This window comes from Taudactylus pleione, unplaced genomic scaffold (genome assembly GCF_031769625.1).
Source record: "Taudactylus pleione unplaced genomic scaffold, aTauple2 ptg000109l, whole genome shotgun sequence".
Classification (NCBI taxonomy): domain Eukaryota; kingdom Metazoa; phylum Chordata; class Amphibia; order Anura; family Myobatrachidae; genus Taudactylus; species Taudactylus pleione.
In genome coordinates this window covers 2,584,674-2,607,606 of record NW_028284511.1, presented here as the reverse complement: position 1 = coordinate 2,607,606, position 22,933 = coordinate 2,584,674, and the positions used below count along the sequence as shown (strand labels likewise).

Genomic DNA, 22,933 nt, shown 5'->3' with positions numbered 1-22,933 from the left:
TTTTTGGTATTGTGGTAGTTTTTACTAAGTTTTGCAAAGCGACCTTTTACTAAATGCAAAACTGATGGAAAAAAACAATCATAATATTGGCTTGAGAACATCAGACCACCTATCTATTATTTAACAGTAGAGAAACTGGAGATTTACTAAGCATCATTTTTAAAACTGACCAAAAACTGACCCTAAAATTACAGCAAACCTATCCAAACAATAAAACTGCCTGTGGCTCCAGTTGTTTAAAATGTGAGTAAATGGTTAAAAATATAAATAAAATATCCATAATCAGCTTTGGGCCTCTGAGCCCCTGGTCACTCCTGATCACTCTCCATAGAAATGAATGGGGAAGCACTGATTGGTCAGAGCGTGGAAAGTTTCGAGACACCTACATAGTCCAAACAGGACAGGACCCTTTCATGTTTGTAAGTAATAAATTGGTGAATAAGTGCGGTGTGTGCATGTGTTTATTTAATAAAGGATTACAATACTTACTAATATTTTGTACAGGAGCCAGTGAGCCCTTAATGTTTGGGTATGCTGGCACTTGTGGCTCCAGAAATGCCATCATGCTGTGGCAGGCTTGTTGGGACTTGAAGGCCACCTGTAAAAAAAAATATTATTTTACTCATTCATGACTATTACTTTTGGTTATCCTTGGGGAAGGGAGCCCCTCTTTTCTAGGGATAACAGGGATACTGGTTACTGTAACAAAAAAGTGGGGTATTCCCAGCACTCACAACCAAATTATCAATACTCAAGAAGAATATCAAATAGCATACAGAAGTATAAAATATCTCTGACACAATTATAGTTTATAAATGGGGATAATTACTAAGGTCTGTCAACTGTACCTTTTAAATATAATTTGCAATATTTCATCAAGTGCCAGTACTATAAGTCACTGCACGGATACTATTTGGAATACAATATTTATGTTGTCCATTTTGTTTTGTCTTTTTATGTTATTTTAAGGATTCCGGTATTAGGACATATTAATACATATTTTAAATAACTTACACTTGATATTTTATGATAGTGTCAGAGATTCCGTATTTTACCCCATTTATTAAGTATTATGTGTTTTTTAAAATAAAACCCATTTATAAACTATAATTGTGTCAGAGATATTTTATACTTCTGTACGCTATTTTCTACAGTATTCTTCTTGAGTATTGATAATTTGGTGGTGAGCGCTGGAAATACCCCCCTTTTTTGTTTCATCTATTGTTCACACTTTGTGAACAGGGCAGGTGGATCCCTGTTCTTCATTTCCCTAGCAGCTATCATCAAGTAAATAGGTTAAACGCAGCCTTACACTCCATTTGTTTTTCTGCATACTGGTTGCTGTTTCTCCCTGCTATACAGTAGTTTCTCATTCAGTCTGGTGCTGGGTATTGGAAAATAGGGGGAAACCCACAACATGATTTCCCCAACTTTTTCCAATACCATAGATGTAAACTTTACAGAAATAAGGAAAAAAAGTGGTGCTAAAGTGTGCGTAGTGTAGCTCCTCTTAGGGAGTGAGTCAATTAAAACAGCTTCAGCTCCAGTTTTTCCTTATTTCTGTAAAGTTTACATCTATAATCAATGGGGGAGGGATCCCAACATAATTAAGAAAAGTCTGCAGAAACTGCAATTAGGAAGCACAGTTTATTTTTTTCAATACCAGCCTAGGTTCAGAGGGCCAGGGCTGGTTATGGTTTTTTGACTGTTATGGTTAGTTATGGCTGCCATATGTTTATTGCTGGGTATGTTTTTTTGTGGGGGACTTTTTCTTTTTTTTACCATTTAAACACATTATACAGTAAAGAAGCCTGCACTGATCATTATGCTCCACCTCCACAGCAGATTGACATTGGTTTTGCCATCTGATCTTCTGCAGTTGTGGGGTTTGAAATCTGAGGTGTAAATCTAAGTGTCTGAAGTTAAATCACAATAATCCTGGAGCCCTCCCCTTATCTTTCCTATAGTAGTTCTTCTCCATCCACTGAATCCCCTTCTCTTTCCCTGTCTGTGTCCCCTGCTCTAGTAACAACTGCGTATCAGGCTACCTCCTTAGCTAAATAGATGTCTTTATGCCACTTACTGAGCAAACCATGAGTGAGTTTAGGTCCACATAGTCATCAGTGGCTTCCCAAATACAAACATCCTCCACCAGGCTCATAGCTCTGGAACAACATACAAGTGATGTGAAGGATGCTTTATCTACCCTCCAGTCTACTTTTAAGGCCCAGGACAAAACTGTTCTTGCTCTCTTAGACATCTCTTATGGCTCTGAGATGACCATTATTATTGAACAAGCCCATTGAATAGTGGAGTGGGCTGCCTTGGGTGCTAGGCCTAGACCTGTTGTAGCCATATAACTTAATTTTCAGGCCAAAAAGGCTTTCCTAGCATCCTAAACGAAGAAAGGTATCCTTACTGTCGAGGGCCATAGAATCCTGATTTTACAGGATTTTTTGGCCGTAGTTGTACTGAGAAGGCATGATTTTTTTCCCATTTTTGTCAACTACGTCAAGTTTGCCATTTTTTATCCTGCCAAGTTGAGAATTAATGAATAATGGCCAAAATGTGTTATTTGACATTCCTGTTGTTGCTAAAGAATGTGATCAGAAAATTAAATTCCCTGATGAGTTCTCCCATAGATCTCCCCACAGGTTACTTTATTATGATTGTATATCTTATGGGGTACCTTATGGTGTACCTTTAATGTTCCTTCAATTATTGTAAGTAATACATTTCCATCTGTTTATAATTTCAGTTTTACATGTGCAGATTTTAACTTATTTTACTGGTTTTTATGTATGTTTTGTTCTACTGTGTTTTAGTATTTTGTGTGTCCCATGAATAGTGGTCATAGTCTGGGCTTGATTCAGTGGTGTCCACTGGTGCATCTGTCATGGATGTGATTACTAGAGATGACCTGGACTTCATGATCCAGGCTGGGATCTGAGTCCAGCTCAGGTTTTCCCACTTAACTCAGATCCCAAAATGAGGCAAAACTTCTTCATCCCGCTGTCAGATTCTCGCGGGTTTTGGACTGTATATAAGTTCCTCCCCATGGTGATCGGTGTCATTTGCTTGCTGAGTTCCAGGCTGTCAGTGCTGTGCCTCTGTCACAACTCTTGGGTAGATTATGGATGCGGTCCATATTAGGGAGTTGGCTAGACCTAAGCCTGAGGTGTGGAGTCTAATGTGCCAGTGGTATTCACCAGGGACCCTCGCAAGAAGGTATGGGCTTGGCTGCGTCCGACACACAGGTCGTGGCCCTCAGGATAGGTTCCCTTATACAGGTGCTGGTAAACTCTGGATGGAGTGTAGCGGATATTCAGCGTAGTCGACAAGCTGGGTCAGGACCAAACAGACAATATGGTACCAGGGAGTAGACAAGGAGCAGGTCACAGGGAATAGCAGATGTCAAAACCAGATATAATGCAGTACCAAAGATCAGGCAGAATCAGAGTCACAGGCAAGCCAAAGGTCAGGAACGTTTTCAGAGGATATACACAGGAACGCTGGAGTAAGGTAATAGAGCCTATACTCTGGCACTGGATCAATCCCAGGAACTTCCATAAATAGGTAAGGGTCCAACCAGCCTCAATTAGCACCACCTGCCTGCCCCTTTAAATCTTAAGAAGAGCAGTGCATGCCTCCCTAAGGGAGCCGCATCTGCCTGCACACAGAGCCACCAGGGGAGAGACAGTGGGGAACTGCCAGGGGAGAGAGTGTGGTGAGTTGCTGGGGAGGAGACAGCAGAGGACAGCGGGCACCGGGAATATACTGCCCGCACTCCCTTTAAATGCTTAAAAAAAATGAAAATCGTTAAGGCACAGGAACCAACTGTGCACTCAGAAATGTCACAAATCCCTGAGGAGAGTCTAAGTGTGTTGGCAGGTGACATGTGTGAGCCTGACCTTTCCAAAACTGTACTCAAAGAGGAGCCTCCTTCCACCACTTGTGTGCCCTCCACAAATGTTGGGATGAGCAGCACAAGTCAACATGCTGACAAAGAAATCAAGGATGCTTCTGTGGAAGTGCACCAGGATGAGGAGGATATTTGTGTAGCTGACACTAATAAGGATGCTGATAATGAGGATGTTGTTGACGAGAATGTTGTTTGTGTAAATCAAAAGAATACATGACTGTGAATGCCCACTGGGTAGGTGTATTGCCTCAAACAGTGCAAACAGCAACAACAGCAGCAGCATCTAACAAATGGCAGCTCATTCATATTCAGGCTACTGTGTGTATCATCGGTTTCACTAAGAGGCACACCACTGAGAACCTCCCAGAAAAACTCAGGGAAATCATTGCAAAATGGCTTACCCCGCTTGGACTCTCCTTGGGATTTGTGATTTCTGACAATGCCACCAATATTTTGAGAGCTTTACTTCTGGATGAATTTGAACATGTCCCATGGTTTTCTCAAACAATTAGTTGGGGTGGTGCAAAAAAGAACAGGGGCATGCATGAGATGCTCTTGATGGCACAAAAAAATGTCAGGACATTTTCAACATTCAGCAACTGCATATCGAAGATTGCAGTACAAGCAAGTACTAGTGATATGTCTAGCGTGACTTTGTCTGGTACGGTCACCATTCAGAGAAAGGTGGATGATTTTAGGGATAACATCCAAATAGGCATGTCAGTCTGTTTCACTACTGGAAGGAAAAAGAGGCAATTTGGAGTCCCTTACACAAACTGGCTTAGCTTCACTTAAGTTGCCCACCCTCCAGTGTGTACTCTGAAAAGTTTTCAGTGCAGCCGGGAACCTTGTCAGAAATCGGCATAGGAGGTTACTTCCCCAAAATGTTGAAAAGATGATGTTCATCAAAATGAATTACAAATTCCACAAGGAAGACCTTCACTAGCAATTAAGTAAAAAAAATACAGAAACGTCTGTAATGGTGGATTCCAGATGAGACTAATTAATATTGTGTGAAGAAGAGGATGTACATACTGATGATGATGATTGTGATGATGATGACAATTACAACATCTGATCTTACCTATGTTGTAAAGCCAGTTTGTGTATGTAGAGATCATTGTCAGCAATATCACCTGCCTGTTGGTAGCATGTTTTGTGGGGGCCCAAATAAACCAATTGCTTCAGGCACAATTGACAGTCCCTGTCGCTGAAGTGTTTGGTTTGTTAAACTGCATGTCCTGTTTATTATATAATACTTAAGGGTGGGAGATTCCATCTTGCACCTCTTTTTTTGGCATTATGTGCTGTTTGGGGCATTGCTGCCTGACATTTTTAATTTTATATTATATTAAACTGCCATCCTGTCTGCCACTGCAGTGCCATTCTCTTTCCTAGATGTGCCATGTTAGTAATTGAAATGCCGCTGCCACTGAAGTCTTTGACATGCAGTTACTGAATACCAAAAATTTCCAGAAATTTTCATGGCCACAGACAGAATCTCCTGCATGCCTCTTTAATATTAAAAATATTCAGGGCTACCAAGTTGAATTTGTGGGCAAAACATGGGTCATATTATTTACAGATGCTCTCCCCTCCTCCATAATACATTTTCTTTGGAATCCAAGACTTCAATTAAATTTACTACAAATCAAACCTTCCTTTTCCTGCCTTCAAAAACATACATACTCCAACTGCCTCAGGCCTCAGTCTTGATTTAAAAAAAAAACATTTGTTTCCTGATGTGCCATGTTGGAAACTGAACTGCCACATGTTAGTACCACCCACTGCTGTCGCTTAGCTTTGTCAGCCAGCTAGCTCAATGCAATCTTTTGGCTAAAACTGTATGAAAACAATATTGTGAGCTGTGAAGTGGTCAACATTTACTGGAAAAGACTGGAAATAAATGTTATTGAGGTTAATAATACTGTAGGAACAGAAACAGGCCAAAATTATGTGATTTCAGCTATTTTTATGATTTTTTAGAAAAAATATAGATTTAAAACCAAAACACGCAAGGGCAGTTTTGGCAAAACCAATCCAGATCCCAAATATGCAGGCGATACAGATCCAAAACACGGGGGTCGGCGCACATCCCTAATGCTTATACTAGTTGATTTCAGTATTTCTAGTAACAAACCCTCTGTTTCTGCTGCCTCAAGTTTAATTTCACTTACTTACCCACCAACACTGCTGAGCACAGCTAGAGGATACCTCATCCCAAAAAGACTTCCTCAACTATAAATTCATTCTTTAACCACTTGCCTGGCATGGTCGCATTTTCTGACCAGACCAGTCTGTGCATTATCTGATCTGGTCGCAATAATGTGACCAGTCAGATAAAGAGTGTGGGCAGCTGCAGGAAGAGAAATTTCCCGCAGCTGCTGCTCTAAGAGGACCTTCTGGTCCCTCTGTTTGCCTGTACCCTCCTCCAGTGTCTGCCGTGCTGCCAATCACTGTATCAGCCTCCCATCTACTGCAATAATTTTCATCTCATCTTTTCTCCTACTTGAAGTGATTTTTGTAAAAACACCTCTCTCACATTCTCTTCTCACAGTCCATTCTTGACTCTACAATCAGGATGTTCTTCTCAACATTCCAGACTGTATTCACATTTGATCAATGGTTTATTTACACCCAAGTCTAAGGGTCACTTCTGTATGCACATCTTCCTGTACCTCTTTGCTGCTCTCTACACTTTTAATCACTCTATTCTCCTGCATACTTCACTCCATTGTGCTTCATGACACCATTTTCTTGTTGACTTCCTACCTATCAAATGTCTCCATTGGTGTCTCTACTTTTTTTTCAACTATCTGTTTGACTTCCACAAGGCTGTTTCTGCTCTTCTCAGTCTACCCCTCTTTTTCTTAGCTCATTTCTTAGCTAATTCGGCCTCTAGTGCCACATTTACAATGATAACACCCAATTGTATATCTCATTCATGAACCTATCTCCTTTTCTACTAATCTGTTTCACCAATTGTCTCTCTGCTATATTCACATGGACATGTATCAGTGCTACTTGAAGATCAACAAAAACAGATTTTCATCTTCCCTATTTCTAGAGTTACCACTTACCTTCAAATGTAACTTATCATTAACACCTTCATTTTGTCACGCTGGGAGGCAGTTTTCTGGAAGCTGAGGCCTGAGGCGAGGGGCCGGAATGTATGACCTCCGCATCCACGGGTCTTGGTCGTTGGCGAGACCTAGTCAAAGGTGCGGAATCTAACCCACGAGATGGTGTTCGCCAGTGACCCCACCAATCGGGATATGGGCTTGAGCTGCACCTCGTAAGCAGGTCGCGGTCCTTTGACTAGGTGACCAAAGCCTGCGGGAAAAAGGAGAAATGAACACTCATGGCCCAGAGGGTCGGTGCCAGTAAGGGGCACAAAGGGACACTGTACTTGAGGTACAAGGAAGTGTGCACTGTGGACACACTCTACCGGGTTGCCAGTCAGAAAGAGTGCACCACGATGCAATACTGTAACACGTAGGTAGAGACCACAGAGTCCAGTAACGAGGTAGGTAGTGGCACCGGAGCCAGCCAGAGATTACAATGCTGGAGAGGTGGGCACGTATAACTACACTCAGGCTGTGATGGTAAAGCACTGGTGAAATGGATAGTATACTGCACACAGGTGGCGGTGGTAACGCACTGGTGGAATGGAGGTATACTGCACACAGGCGAGGTGATAACGCACTGACAATATAGCTGCACATAGGCTGAGGTGGTGAAGCACTGGTGAGATGAATGATATAGCTGCACACAGGCTGAGGTGGTAAAGCACTGGTGGGATGAATGATATAGCTGCACACAGGCTGAGGTGGTAAAGCACTGGTGAAATGGACGATATAGCTGCACACAGGCTGAGGTGGTAAAGCACTGGTGAGATGGACAGTATAGCTGTACACAGGAATAGATCACTGGAAGCAAGGGAACCTGTAACGAGAAACCACTAGTAACACTAGCAGCGACATTGGTTGTTCAGGCAACTACCTGATACACAGGAGCCGGAAATATACCCCTGGAAGCCCGCTGATTGGTCCACAGCATCAGCTGACCGGCCAGACTGTCAGGGGAGGAAAAGCAGTCAGAGCAGGAAGTGTGATGGTGGCGCCCATGACAGGGACTCCGATCCCCACGCACCAGGCCGCCCGGGACACAGCATCAGGGAGAATGCTCAGCACCTCCCACGTCACCGCCCGACTGCCCGGGAAGTCAGAGGAAGCCAGCGGGAAGGTAAGGGATGGCCGATCCCCGGCTGAACTCTGACAGTACCCCCCCTTTCAGGGTGGACACCGGACACCCACCAGGTTTACCAGGAAATCTAGTATGGAAGGCTCGAACCATTTGAGGCACGTGAACGTCTGTGGCCCTGATCCATGCCCTTTCTCCTGGACCAGACCCTTTCCAGTCAATGAGATATTGGAGTTTGTTAGATTGGGTAAATCGAGAGTCCAAAATCCTCCCTACCTCGAACCCTGTACCTTGAGAAGTTTGCACTTGAGATAACTTGGGAGCAGAAGTTTGAAAACGATTCAGCACTAGAGGACGCAGTAAAGAAATATGAAAGGTATTGGATATTCTTAGTTGAGGAGGGAGTTCCAACTTATACGCGACTGGCTTGATGACCTTGCAAACACGGTAAGGACCAATGAAGCGCGGAACTAGCTTCATACTAGGTACTCTCAAACGGATGTTCCTGGAGGATACCCAGACTTTATCTCCAACTCTCATCAGTGGGACAGCGACACGTCGTCTATCCGCAAATTTTTTGTAGTTCTTAGATGACTGCTTCAGAGAAGAATGAACCCTCTTCCAAATGGTCACGAAGGATTCCACCAATTTAGAAACTGCAGGAACCTCTACAGTAGGCAAATTTTGAAAATCTGGGACTCGAGGATGTCTCCCAAACACCGTAAAAAAGCAGTGGCTTTGGAGGAAGTGTGATATTTGAAGTTATGTGAAAATTCTGCCCAAGGTAATAGATCCAGCCAGTTAACTTGTGAGGAGGAAATGAAGAGTCTTATGAAAGTCTCCAGCTCTTGGTTAACTCTTTCGGTTTGCCTATTAGTTTGTGGATGGTAGGCTGAAGAAAATATTAACTTGGTTCCACAAGTGCTACATAAGGCTCTCCAAAATTTAGCTATGAATTGAACTCCGCGGTTGGAAATGATCTCTTTAGGAAGTCCATGCAACCTAAATATTTCCTTAATAAAGACTGTTGCCAACTGCGGAGCAGAAGGGAGACCCATTAATGGAATAAAGTGTGCCATCTTAGAAAAGCGATCCACCTCTACCCATATGGTATTGTGGGCCTCATTCAGAGGTGGTCGGAGGATGCAAGCGGTCGCTCAGAAACTGGGCGGCCACTTGCATCCTGACCGTCCGCCTCTGTTGCAGTCATTAGGCTGTGGGTTAACACCCACAGCTCTAACCACCGCTCCGGTGATGGTTGCGATGGTCAGACACCATCGCGACCATCAGGGCTTACGACGAGACCCTAGGGCAGGGTCTCCCTTGTCGTAAGCCCCGGAGAGCTTCTGGCTCTGTCTGAGCCGGAAGCTCTCCACTGACATCACTAGTGATGTCAGTGGGGCCTCCCCCAAATGGTAGGCATTCCTATGGGAATGCCTCCATTTGGGCTGCCACCCCCCCGGCCCGCCTTCCAAACGGGGCGAGCTGTCAATCAACATCGACAGCTCACCCCCTCTGGATCGAGACCCACTACGACCGGCACTGTCGGTCGTAGCGGGTCTCACGCATGCGCATGCTCTGTGGGGGGCCATCGACCCGGTCCGAGCACATCGGCGCTAACGACCGGGTCTGAATGACCCCCTATATCCTTGGGAGCATGGTAGTTCAGAGATGAAATTGATGGATATATGGGTCCAAGGCGTATTAGGAATGGACAGGGGTCGCAGGAGACCTGCTGCCTTCTTGCGAGGAGTCTTATGCTGAGCGCACTTTACACATGAAAGAATAAATTCTCGAATATCCCCTTTCATTGTGGATAGGAATAGGAATGCTGAAGAAACTTGTAAGTCTTGAGGATGCCAGAATGGCCAGCAAACAGAGAGCTATGAGCCCAAATTAGCAATTTTCCCCGTAGTTCTGAGGTCACGAAAATTTTTCCTGGGGGAGGAGTAGAGGCGAAGACTACAGGATCTAAAATTGGTTGGGAACATTGATGATCCTCTTCCTGAGTGCTGGACAATAAAGACCGTGAGAGAGCAGCAGCTTTTCTGTTTAGACTGCCAGGACGAAATTGAAGTTTTAAATTAAATCTTGAAAAGAACAAGGACCAACAGGCCTGTCTAGCATTTAGACAGTGAGCCGTTTGGAGGTAGATTAAGTTTTTATGATCCGTGATCACGGTAACTGGAAAGTTGGCTCCTTCCAACAAATGCTGCCATTCCATTAAAGCTAACCGCATAGCTAGTATTTCCTGGTCACCAATTCCGTAGTTCTTTTCGGCAATGGAAAATTTACGAGAAAAATACCCACAGGGATGGTACCTTCCATCACTTGAGATTTGGAACAGTACTGCCCCTACCCCTACTGAAGAAGCATCTACCTCAACTGTGAATGGTTTGTCCAATTGGGGTTGGCACAGGATAGATGCAGTGGAGAAGGCTTCTTTTAATTTTTGGAAGGCTTGGATGGCAGTATCTGGCCAGCGAATGGGATTGGCCCCCTTCTTTGTGAGATTTGTGATAGGTGACACCAGTGTAGAGAAATTTGGTATAAACCGCCGGTAATAATTTGAAAAACCCATGAAGCGTTGAGTAGCCTTCAAGGATTTGGGTAACGGCCAGTCAGAAATGGCTTTTAACTTCTCCGGATCCATCCGGAGGGTCTTTCCAGAAATGATGTGCCCTAGGAAGGGTACCGCGGTTTGTTCGAAAAGGCACTTGGATATTTTTCCATAAAGGTGATGCTTCCGGAGGTGGGACAAGACTTCGCAGACATGCTGGCGATGATCCTGCAAATTTTTGGAAAAAATAAGAATATCATCCAAATAGACCATAACAAAACTTTAGAGAACATCCCGGAAAATCTTGTTCATGTAACCTTGAAATATTGCTGGGGCATTGCAGAGTCCGAAGGGCATTACAAGATATTCGAATTGGCCATCTCTGGTGTTAAAAGCGGTCTTCCACTCATCTCCAGCTTTAATACGAATTAAATTATACACACCCCGCAGATCAAGTTTGGTGAACAAAGAGGCCCCGCAAACTTTATCAAAAAGCTCCGGAATCAGAGGCAGGGGATATCGATTCTTTACAGTAATCTGGTTGAGATCACGGTAGTCAATACAAGGCCGAAGCCCACCGTCTTTCTTGCTAACAAAATAAACCCCTGCCCCTGCTGGAGAAGTGGAGGGCCGGATAAACCCCTTAGCTAGATTTTCTTTTATATATGCCACCATAGCGGCTGTTTCAGAAACTGATAATATGTAGGTTCGACCCCGAGGAGGGTTCTTCCCTGGCAGGAGCTCAATACCACAGTCCCAGGAATGATGAGGTGGAAGTTTATCCGCAGCCTGTTCGCAGAATACATTGGCAAAATCTTGATAAGCTGCTGGTAGACTGGGAACAGAAGAACACTTGGGCTTGTCAGACGAGGGGAAGCTTATATTTCCACTGGAGGACACCGTATTAGTGCGGAGAGGGAGTACTTGGACAAGACATCCATGGAAACAACTTGAACCCCACGATAAAATCTGCATACTGGACTACTCAAACGTAGGGTTGTGCTTTTGTAGGAACAAAAAATTCAATTGTCTCCTGGTGCAGACATCCAATCTGGAGGAACACTGGCAGGGTTTTAGAGGAAATAGATCTTCCTAACAAGGTTTTGCCATCTACACCTGAGAGCAGTAACTTGTTTGGCAATGGAACATCCGGAATGCCTAGGGTCTGAACCAGTGACTTAGAAATGAAACTGCTGGCAGCCCCAGCATCCACAAGGGCTTTAACCATCCTTGTCCTGGACCGGTAGGAAAGCGACACAGGCAATAAACTGTCATTTATTTGGGAGGAGTCAGAAATAACCCACAATTGCATGCTCCCAACATCAATTAGGGTTTCGCGTTTCCCCCCAATACAGGACAATTCCTTAATATGTGCTCCGGAGCAGCACAATATAAGCACAATTTATTTTGAAAATGCCAGTTCCATTCGGCGGTACTTAACCGGGATCTGTTCATTTGCATCGGCTCCTCACTGCTAAGGATGAGTGATCCCGAGGATGATCTCCATGCCCCCTATTTCCCCACCGCTCTCTATGGCGAAGGTCAATCTTTATACTGAGGGATATAACATCTGAGAAGGCGGGAGGTAAATTCCTAGATGCCAGTTCATCCTTCATCCTCTCAGATAAGCCAGTGCTTCCTCGTTCCATTTTAGTTCAGACGCCAGGGTTTGAAATTGTACCACATATTGCCCGACGGACCAGGTACCCTGACGGACACGAAGCAAATCTGAAGAAGCAGAGACGGATCTCCTGGGTTCATCGAAGATCCTTTTGAAAGCTGCCACGAACTCTTCATATCTAGATACGAGTGGATCTGCTCGTTCCCACAAGGGGGAGACCCAATCCAGAGCTGCCCGGTTAGTAATGAAATTACATAGGCCACCTTAGACCGGGAGGTAGGGAAATTCTGGGGTAGGCATTCGAACTGGATCTCACACTGGTTTATGAAACCACGACATCGTTGAGGCGTACCATCGAACCTCTCGGGAGTAGCCAAGTGCAAACGGGATATTTGAGGAACGACCCCCGAAGGTAATACCAGAGAAACCGTCGGAGCGACAGAAGGTGGAGCATGAGACATAGTTGCCAGAGTGTTCTGAATAGACAGGAGCTGACCAGATAATTCCTGTAGGTACTGGGCCACATGTTGCTGTGCCGCCTCTTGGTTTACCATGTGAGCCGTTAGCTCCTGGAGATTTCCAGTACCTGGGGAGCCTGTAGCTTCCATTGGGCCTGAACAAACTGTCACGCTGGGAGGCGGTTTTCTGGAAGCTGAGGCCTGAGGCTGCAGGAGGAAACGGAGGTGAGGGGCCTGAATGTACAACCTCCGCATCCACGGGTCTTGGTCGTTGGCGAGACCTAGTCAAAGGTGCGGAATCTAACCCACGAGATGGTGTTCGCCAGTGACCCCACCAATCGGGATATGGGCTTGAGCTGCACCTCTTAAGCAGGTCATGGTCTTTTGACTAGGTGACTAAAGCCTGCAGGAAAAAGGAGAAACGAACACTCATGGCCCAGAGGGTCGGTGCCCGTAAGGGGCACGTAGGGACACTGTACTTGAGGTACAAGGAAGGGTGCACTGCGGACACACTCTACCGGGTTGCCGGTCAGAAAAAGTGCACCACGATGCAATACTGTAACACGTAGGTAGAGACCACAGAGTCCAGTAACGAGGTAGGTAGTGGCACCAGAGCCAGCCAGAGATTACAATGCTGGAGAGGTGGGCACATATAACTACACTCAGGCTGTGATGGTAAAGCACTGGTGAAATGGATAGTATACTGCACACAGGTGGCGGTGGTAATGCACTGGTGGAATGGAGGTATACTGCACACAGGCGAGGTGATAACGCACTGACAATATAGCTGCACACAGGCTGAGGTGGTAAAGCACTGGTGAGATGGACAATATAGCTGTACACAGGAATAGATCACTGGAAGCAAGGGAACCTGGAACGAGAAACCACTAGTAACACTAGCAGCGTCAATGGTTGTTCAGGCAACTACCTGATACACAGGAGCCGGAAATATACCCCTGGAAGCCCACAGATTGGTCCACAGCGTCAGCTGACTGGCCAGACTGTCAGGGGAGGAAAAGCAGTCAGAACAGGAAGTGTCATGGCGGCGCCCATGACAGGGACTCCGATCCCCGCGCACCAGGCCGCCTGGGACACAGCATCAGGGAGAATGCTCAGCACCTCCCACGTTGCCGCACGAGCCGCCCGACTGCCCGGGAAGTCAGAGTAAGCCGGCGGGACGGTAAGGGATGGCCGATCCCCGGCTGAACTCTGACACATTTCCTCAGTCTTGCAGACTTGCTACCTTGGTGTCATACTGTACTTGACATACTTTATTTCTCACATTTTCTCAGTATTGTCATCTACACCGTAGAAATATTGTCAGATTATCCTTTTCTTACCCAAGACAATACCAAAACTTGTATCTACTTTATCAACATTTGACATCTTGACTCCTGTAGCCTCTTCTTCTCAGGTATTCCCCTCACTCATCTATCATAACTTCAATCCATCGTAATGCTGCAGCAAGATTAATCCTCTCTCATGATATGAAATCTGCTCCTCCACTTTTCAGATTGCTTCTACAACTCATTGTGTCCTCCATAGTCCTATTCAAATAAATAATGCTTACCTGGAAAGCCCTCTATAACACCACCACTTTAAATATCTCAAATCTCATCTCCCAATCTTCTTCTCACTCTCTTACATCTACCTTTGACATGTGCCTCATCTCAGGCTACAAGACTTCTCCTGTGTTGCTACACACTTTTAATCATCTACAATGTTTAATCAGTCTCTCCCATGGGCATCAAAAAGGGGGGGCAAGGGGACAACTCACATGCCCCCAACACACATGCATTTGAAAGGCATGGCAGACGCAGATGGTCAGGGGCCATGTCTTATAGCAGTCAGCTGTACAGCCCCTTGTGCCGAAACCTCACAAGGGAGGAGGTGTAATGTGTGGTCTTTAAGTTAAATAGCCACACATTACACCTCCGTGCGGTGCAGGGGCCGTGCAGCCTTCTGCTATAAAGCACAGCCTCAGACCAGCCGCAGCTGCCGCTACAGTCCCTGTGTGCCCAGGTAAGAGAGAAGGTAGTAGGGAGGAAGGGAGTGGGGGAGGGGAGTGCAGAGGCATCAGCACGATTTTATGTTGTTGCCCCAACATAACATCATTCCGTCGCCTCTGGTCTCTCCCACAGCATTCAAATCACTAAATGCTCTCTTATTAGCATCAATAAATTGGTATTACAGTGCGCTACCATGTAGCAGCTGGTAGGGGATTGTCAATCCCTGAATAAAAATACAAATAATAACAAAGAACCAGCGCTAGTCAGATATTAATAAATAAATATATCTAAGGAACGGATGTGTCAATAAAAACAGTAATTTTTATTAAATCTTGTAAAGTAAAAGAGCTTATGTAGTTATGAAACACTATTGTTATCAAACATCCTGTATATGGTGAATGTCTCTCCTGTATAGTTGATGGTGTTAGGACTTGCTCCCAAATGATTGAATATCTGAACGCAGCAATAGTTACCAGCCAGTGGATTGAAGTGATAACAGTCCTCTTAGCGTGTCCTGCGCAAATTCCTGGGGCTGTAAAGTAGTCCACTTGTAGCTGCTAGTCCAAAGGCTAAAATGGGAGCTTGTTTAAATGTCCAAAGAAAACCATGGAGAGTCCAAGTGTCCTAGGTTACTTGTCAACCTAATAGGTGTTTGTGATGGAGCTTCATCACCCAGGAATTTGTGCAGGACACGCTAAGAGGACTGTTATCACTTCAATCCACTGGCTGGTAACTATTGCTGTGTTCAGATATTCAGTCATTTGGGAGCAAGTCCTAACACCATCAACTATACAGGAGAGACATTCACCATATACAGGATGTTTGATAACAATAGTGTTTCATAACTACATAAGCTCTTTTAATTTACAAGATTTAATAAAAATTACTGTTTTTATTGACACATCCGTTCCTTAGATATATTTATTTATTAATATCTGACTAGCGCTGGTTCTTTGTTATTATCTCCTATTAGCATGTATGCTAATACCAACTATAATAACCACTCTGTTGCACACTAAAAACTGTTCCAATCTCAACTCTGAGTCACACTTTCTAATCTCAGCTGTGTCCTCTTCCAGTTATATGGTAGACTCTATCATGATTAAGGCTACCCAATCTGTTTGTTTTCATGTTTGCATTTAGTGTTAGAGATATGCACAGACCCCCATGTTTTGGTTCTAAGTCATAGCCTTGTTTTGATGTTGGATTACTGTAAAAATTGATTTAGCAGCTAAAATCATGTTTTTGCTCCTACAGTATTAATAACATCATTTCCAATAATTTACAGTCAATTTTGACCACCTCACAATATTGTTTTCACCAATATTGGCCAAAGGCCACAGGATCTGGCTGGCTAATCTAAATGACAGAGTAGCAGCACAAACACATGGTAGTTTAAAAGAAAAATTGTACATCTACCAAACATAGTGGCACAGTAGTGGTATACAGGATATCAGTTTAATAAACTATATGACCCTATATAATGTTTTCAGTAATCAAGAACTAATAGTCTAAAAGTACATGCCTAGTAGAAAATATAATATATTACCAATACACTTCTTCAAAGCTGCTAGTAGCAGCAAAATAGTTGAATTAAATAAATGCATTGCGTCCCTCCCAATCAATAATCATCCTATGACCCCTGAGCCTGGTCTGATATTGGAAAGTAGGAGAGAAAAACAGCATGGGGTTACTACATTTTCCAATAAACAGCACCAGGCTAAACCAGCTGGGGAGATAATGCTATAGCAGGGAGACACAAAGCATGGGGGCCCCCTGCCATAACATTAACAAGTCCAAAACTGGTCAGCAAAGGGTTAGAATTCCTCAGAAAGTTAGGGCCCCCTCAATAATGGGGTCCCCTTTCCTGAGGGATTACCAGCCCTGGTCTGCAAGCTCAGAGCTCTTCCCTACATCCCTGGTGGTGATAGGTTTGGCAGTAATAGTAATTAAATAGTTAATAATATTATTCTTTACAGATCATGTCACATGTTGAACAACAAGTGCCAGCATGCCTGGACGTTAAGGGCCTGCTGACAAACCACCTGTAAAAATATATTAAAATAAACACAAGACATACAGACACTGAAAATTGAATACATTTATTAAAAAACACTTCCCCACACACCCTCTTTCACCAATTTATTACTTACAAAATGCAGGGATCATGTCCTCTTTGTTCCATGAAGCATCCTGACACTTGACAATATATGAAATCCAGATGGGTTGACTTGCTGCACAGTGTGCAGCAGGCCTTCTGTGCAGTGTGACTCCTGGTCACGCCATAGAAATGAATGGGGAAGATCTAATTGGCTGATAAGGCCATAGATACTGGCATAGCAACCGTTCAAATGATTTCAGCCAATCATTGCTTCCCCCATTCATTTAATGGCAGTGTCTGCTAGTGATCTGTCATTTCACGATGGCACTGTACACAGTGTACAGTGCTTGTTCATTGGGTTTTGCACAGTTTGTTATTTCACCAAGATCTACTTAGAATGAAGAGGATGTCATTGAGATGTGTTGGTGGTTTTGGGATGTGTAAGTTTTTTTTTATAAAAGATTACAACATGGGGTAACGGAGTACTGTGGATATGTTAATCTTTATTTTTTTACAGATGGTCTACAGGTGCCAGCAAGCCCTTAATGTCCAGGCATGATTGTCACTTGTTATTCACCAGTACAGAGATGCAGGGGCAGAGCTTTGGGAGACAATGGAGGCACCAGCCGCCGAGCTCCAGCTCTGAAGGGGCACCTTCCGCATTGTCCGCAACATATGCACCCCACTTACAGCTGTAACTATGCACCCAGAGTGTACCATCATGGCCACCAAATACATGGCACCCCTTCCCAGCACCTGAGAAGCCAACATACACTAGTGGAGAGATTCATGTCAGACCATCAGCTGCTGCTTTCATTTATTTATAGCATGTCTGCATGCAAATGACAGTGTCAGCGGCTGTGACGGGGGGGTCCAAATTACAACTTTCCTCCGGGCGTCTGGGATGAACTTACGCCACTGTAGAGATGCTTTAACATATATTTGCAAATATATGCAACAAAGCTCTCTGGATTTCTATTATCATATACAATAGTATTCAAACCTTACTGCTGGACTTTTGCAGTGGGCTCCTTCCTTTTCAAGCACCTGTGAAAGACTATTAAGTTGATCATAGCAACCACTATTTATAACACTTGATGTTCTTCAAGTGCCATCATGCCGGGGCAGGCCTGCTGGGACGTGTAGTCCACCTGTAACAAACTACTGTATATTATTATCTATTCTTTTACCATTAACCTCACACCCACCGCCCAGGTCCTGGGCTGAGGAGATGGGAACATTTTATTTTTGGGGTCCTGACTTATCAAGGAATTCCAGCCCTGGGCTGACCAGTTTGGGGCTGGTGGCCTTTATGACATAGGGAAACCCCATTGTGTGTTTCCCTACTATAGCATCAGCCCCCAGCTGGTTATTGGAAAAAAGGGTTAGAATATGAAAAGTAAGGACTTATATGCAATTCAAAAATACAAGATCTGACATTTCCAGGATTATGACCCTTTGCCTCTTTTTGATACACACATTTGGGAGGAACCACACCATACCTTGGTTTAATTCAGAACCCCCAAGTTCAGGTGTTTTTGGATTTCACAGAATCTTAAACATTCTTCTCTATTTATTTTATCTGTTATGTATATTTCTGTTTTTAAGCATGTCCTGTTTTCCCCCATGTCTGGCACTGTGGAGCATTGTGGAAATGTATAAATCAAGAATAATAATGCATTATGCTTTACATTGGACACTCTTTTGCAGATTAATTTTGAAGAGATGGAAGTCCAATATTTGGTGCCTTTTTCTACAATATATAAAAAAATCAAGTTTCTAACACAGCCGTTTTATTAATGAAATATTTTATTTTAGAGTGAGGTTACACATGAATGTAAATTTCTAATGTTTAAACGTTTGCACAGTGCATGACTTGATTTTTCTTAATTTCCCTGCAAACCTAGTTATACTTATAGTTTGTGTAGGAGTCTTAAAATAGTGGAGAGAAGGTATGCAACTTAAAGTGCCCTGGGAGTGCCATCTGGGAGTATGAGTGCGAATATAAACTTTTTGCAATTTGTACCCAATAAGCTTCATACATGAAGTCTACTGTGTGTAGACTTTGGGGATGCTTTAATCAGTTACATTTTACAGAACTGACAGCTTACCCTTGCATATATCACAACAGCCGCTTGCATCCTTTTCAATGCTGCCCTGTTTGAAAGCAGAAAAAGAAACACAATAAATATGAGCACAGGAGTTCCTATATAATTCTGGAATTATAACAGAAATAGGATTAATGGATGATGACTAAATTAAATTGGGGTGGTAAGGCGAGAGAGGAAGCATGATACTTAGGAGGTACTTTGCTCCTGTAACTCCACACTAAAACCAACAATGATTAGTACAGTGGTTCTCAAACTGTGTACCGTGGCACCCTGGGGTGCCTTAGGAGACTTCCAGGGGTGCCTCAGGTTGGTGGTCCAGCATCAAATCAAATTATATATAGTCAATGCAATGTAAATATGTAAACAAACAGAAGTTCAAACCTTTCTACCACCACATAACTGAACCTAAGGATGACAGGTAAGCACAATGTACTTCCCTTTACTATATTTTTTTTCTGAATTTCTCAATGACAAACTTAAACTTTGAAGTGCCGTGAAAACAATACTGATACTCTAGGGCAGTGTTGGCTAACCTTGACACTCCAGCTGTTATGGAACTACATAACCCAGCATGCACTGCTACAGTTTTGCTATTAGGGCATGCTAAAACTGTGGCAGGGCATGCTGGCATATATAGTTCCACAACAGCTGGAGTGTCAAGGTTAGCCAACACTGCTCTAGGGTGCCGTTATTCAAAAATGTTTGAGAACCACTGGATTAGTACATTTTATTTGACTACATTTCCTATAAATGTTCAAATACATTTTTAGAATGTAAGCTTTTACGAGCAGGGCCCTCTACCCTCTTGTGCTTCTCCCTACTTTAGTTTCATCTTCTTCTTACTCACCACTAGGGCACCTAACACTTGGTTGCTTATGCTCTGTTGCTTATCTGGGTGTTATGGTCGCTAATGTAGCAATATATATTATCCATGCCCTGGTCCTGTATTGTATTGTTCTGTAAGTCGCTTGTCTACAATTTGTTTATGTACTTTGTAGGCACTGCAGAAGACTTGTGGCTCCATATAAATATATGATACTAATAAAATACATGTGGACATAGGTTAGTTTGCACAGGAAGACATCCCTCTCTGTATATTTGTTTGCAGATTGAGAAGAAACCAAAGTGGTGAATCATTATGAATATACTATTGTAGAATGCATTCAAGATTCTACAGAGCAGAAATTATTGAGGAAACTCTTTACAAGGCATTGGACCAGTGCCTGATAAACTAAAGTGCACACCCAGACATAGCTACATCACCAGTGTTGGATTGGAGGAAGGCTGCAACAAATGATGCTGCAACAGGCATAATGTTAACTGGAGACATTGGGTCATAATGTAAATTACGTGAATTATTTGTGCCATAATGTGAACTTTCATTTACAGTGTGTTCAACAGATTTGTGGATCTGTAAATATAGAGATTTGATACTTTTTAATAACATTGCCAGTATATTATTTTGACAATTTTATTGGTATTGCCCCCCACATATTTATTGCCCTAGGGCCCCTCAAACCTTAATCTGTGATGTAGTTAGGAACCATCCCACATAGGTAAACACAGGGGGGGTTCCAGTTGCCTGAAACCCCCCCATCCCACACCATGACCATAATAGAAATAGTAATGTAATAGAATTTTACTAGTGCTGAATGTTCTTTTCAGTATCACAAATGAAATAATCAACACCACCTGTGGATCTTTTAACATGTGTCACCCAGTAATAAATACACCTGGGCACCAACTAGGAGATTTGGAAAACATGTACTGTTACGCTTGCACTGCTATAGCTCATCAATAGGGTTAATTATTAATACTGTATAATAATACACTATCCAGTGCATAAGAAGACCAATACAGTATGTACATTTATATACAGGGCAGTGCAAGGTTCCTCTGCTGCTCCCCCAGACTCCTGGACTCACTCCAATGCTCTGGAATAGTGCCCACATCTAAAGTAAAAACATTCAGCTCTGGCAGGATGGCCCTACTGCCGCATCTAATGGCTTACAGTGATTGCTGGTCCTGTATATAATGGAATTATGACACACAATATACTTTACATGACGCATATTAAATCTGGTTAAGTGCTAAATATGCCCTCATGGTCTGGTCACATTCACTCTAACATCAAGCATTTGGAGCCCCCCCCAGATATTCTGTGTTTGCCACTGATCCTGTTGGGCACAATACTGACTCCATAATCCCAACGGTCATCACAATCCCAACGATGAGTATTTGGGTTAGGGAGAAGCACAAGGGGGAGGGTTAGGCTGTGATAGGGAACAGTTAGGGTTAGGTTATGGAAGGTGTCAGTAAGAGTTAGGCTGCGGGAGGGATGGGTTAGGATACTTACTAACATGCATCAGGATTTTGACCATCGATATTCCGCTGCCGGGATGGTCACCACCGGGATATTGTACCCAACCCCTTAATCTGGCCCTGCATCTACTCTGAATTATAGAACACATATGTATGGTGCACCAGTCTTCGGATGTAAAATGCTGTTTCAAGGCTTGTCTAACTCACAATATGCTAGCACTGCAATAGATCAAAAGTTACCACTTAACGTGTACAAGTTTTTCCAAATTGTAAGCATTATGCGCTCATTGGAGCATTTTGCTCTGAAGCTTAATGCTTGTACATTATAGAAAGCAATATTCAGTAAGTGTATAGTTACTGTTACAAGAAAACAGTGTTTATATATTATATTTACTCTTGTGTGGCTAATAACTTACAGATTTACAGTCCTCTGGTTTTTTATCTTCACAGGTTCTATTATTTGCAAAAATTAAAATCTGTCCAAACAGTTGTTTACAACTATAACTTATACATTTCTCAGTTTTTGGAGTCCAAAATTCCCCTACCTTGGAGAAAACAAAAAGCATTAATTAGTTACCAACTTTATTTACAACTATATACTTTATAATTAGTGCCATAGCAACAGGGATTACAATATTCACATTTATAATTAAATTTTACTAGGAACCCTGAATTCATCCATTAGGTAACAAAATGTACTTGTTATTAGGCTGAACAGCTCAAAAAAGTTGCTAGAGAAGTGAGTTGCTAGATAAAAGTGGGACTGCTATTATGGGCCTAATTCAGAGATTTACGCTAATGCAATCGCAACTGGACCACAATAGCAAAAATATGCTAATGTCTCCAAAGCTTACCTAAGCATAGGGACGCCCGCTGCTGCTTTCTCATATCCATCCAACGACATGCAACAGCCAGAGCCATAACTAGACTTTTTGGTGCCCTGTGCCAGAAAGAGCATTGGCGCCCTCTCATTTTTCAAAGGGATATAATGCACCCAAAAAAGGGGAATGTCCTCATGGGAAGGGCCAGTGAAGAGATAGGAGAGGCCAGGAGATTCTGGGGATGAAATAAGAGGAAGCTACAAGCAAGAATGAAAATAAACAGAAATTTTATAGGCCCAAACAGCACGACCTGTGGTTCCCTGTGCGATGGCACTGGCTGCACTGCCCTAATTACGGCCCTGGCAACAGCATAAAGATTGTGAGCATTGGGCAGCCACACAGCTTCTGAGTGAAGTCTGCTTCTCTCCTGACACACTAAGTGCTCTTATGCTGTGAACGAGATCACAATGGCTAATTTATGCACACCCATGAAACGGCGTTTGAACGGTCAAACACTCATGTGTTCCTTAGCAATCCCAAATGCTTACTACCTGTCACTCATTTTGTGAGTGAATCCACTGTATGAGCGTAATAGCAAACAAATTGCCGTGCATGCACAGTATGGCTTTCACGCATACCCAATTTCTTAAAAATCTCTGTAAATATCAGCATTGCGTAAGTCTCTGAATCAGGCCCTACAGATGTGCCCAGCTAGTTTGTTGCTCCATACAGCCATGTAGCATGCCAGGCATCTCGCGCCACACAGTGGCCTTGAGTCACGCCAAACAGAATGTTTCATAACGGA

At 43.3% G+C, this 22,933-nt stretch overlaps 1 protein-coding gene across 1 annotated transcript in view; it reads right to left on the bottom strand.

Moving 5' to 3' along the window:
• Window positions 1–518: 518 nt before the first annotated feature.
• Window positions 519–22,933, bottom strand: part of LOC148525216 (von Willebrand factor-like) — a 265,846-nt gene continuing 243,431 nt past the window's right edge. Inside the window, exons 18-20 of the mRNA XM_088471026.1 lie at window positions 21,724–21,852; window positions 18,986–19,031; window positions 519–598 (exon numbers count right to left, since the gene is read on the bottom strand). Of these exons, the coding sequence (XP_088327152.1) occupies window positions 519–598; window positions 18,986–19,031; window positions 21,724–21,852 (255 nt within the window). The remainder of the gene's footprint in view (window positions 599–18,985; window positions 19,032–21,723; window positions 21,853–22,933) is intronic.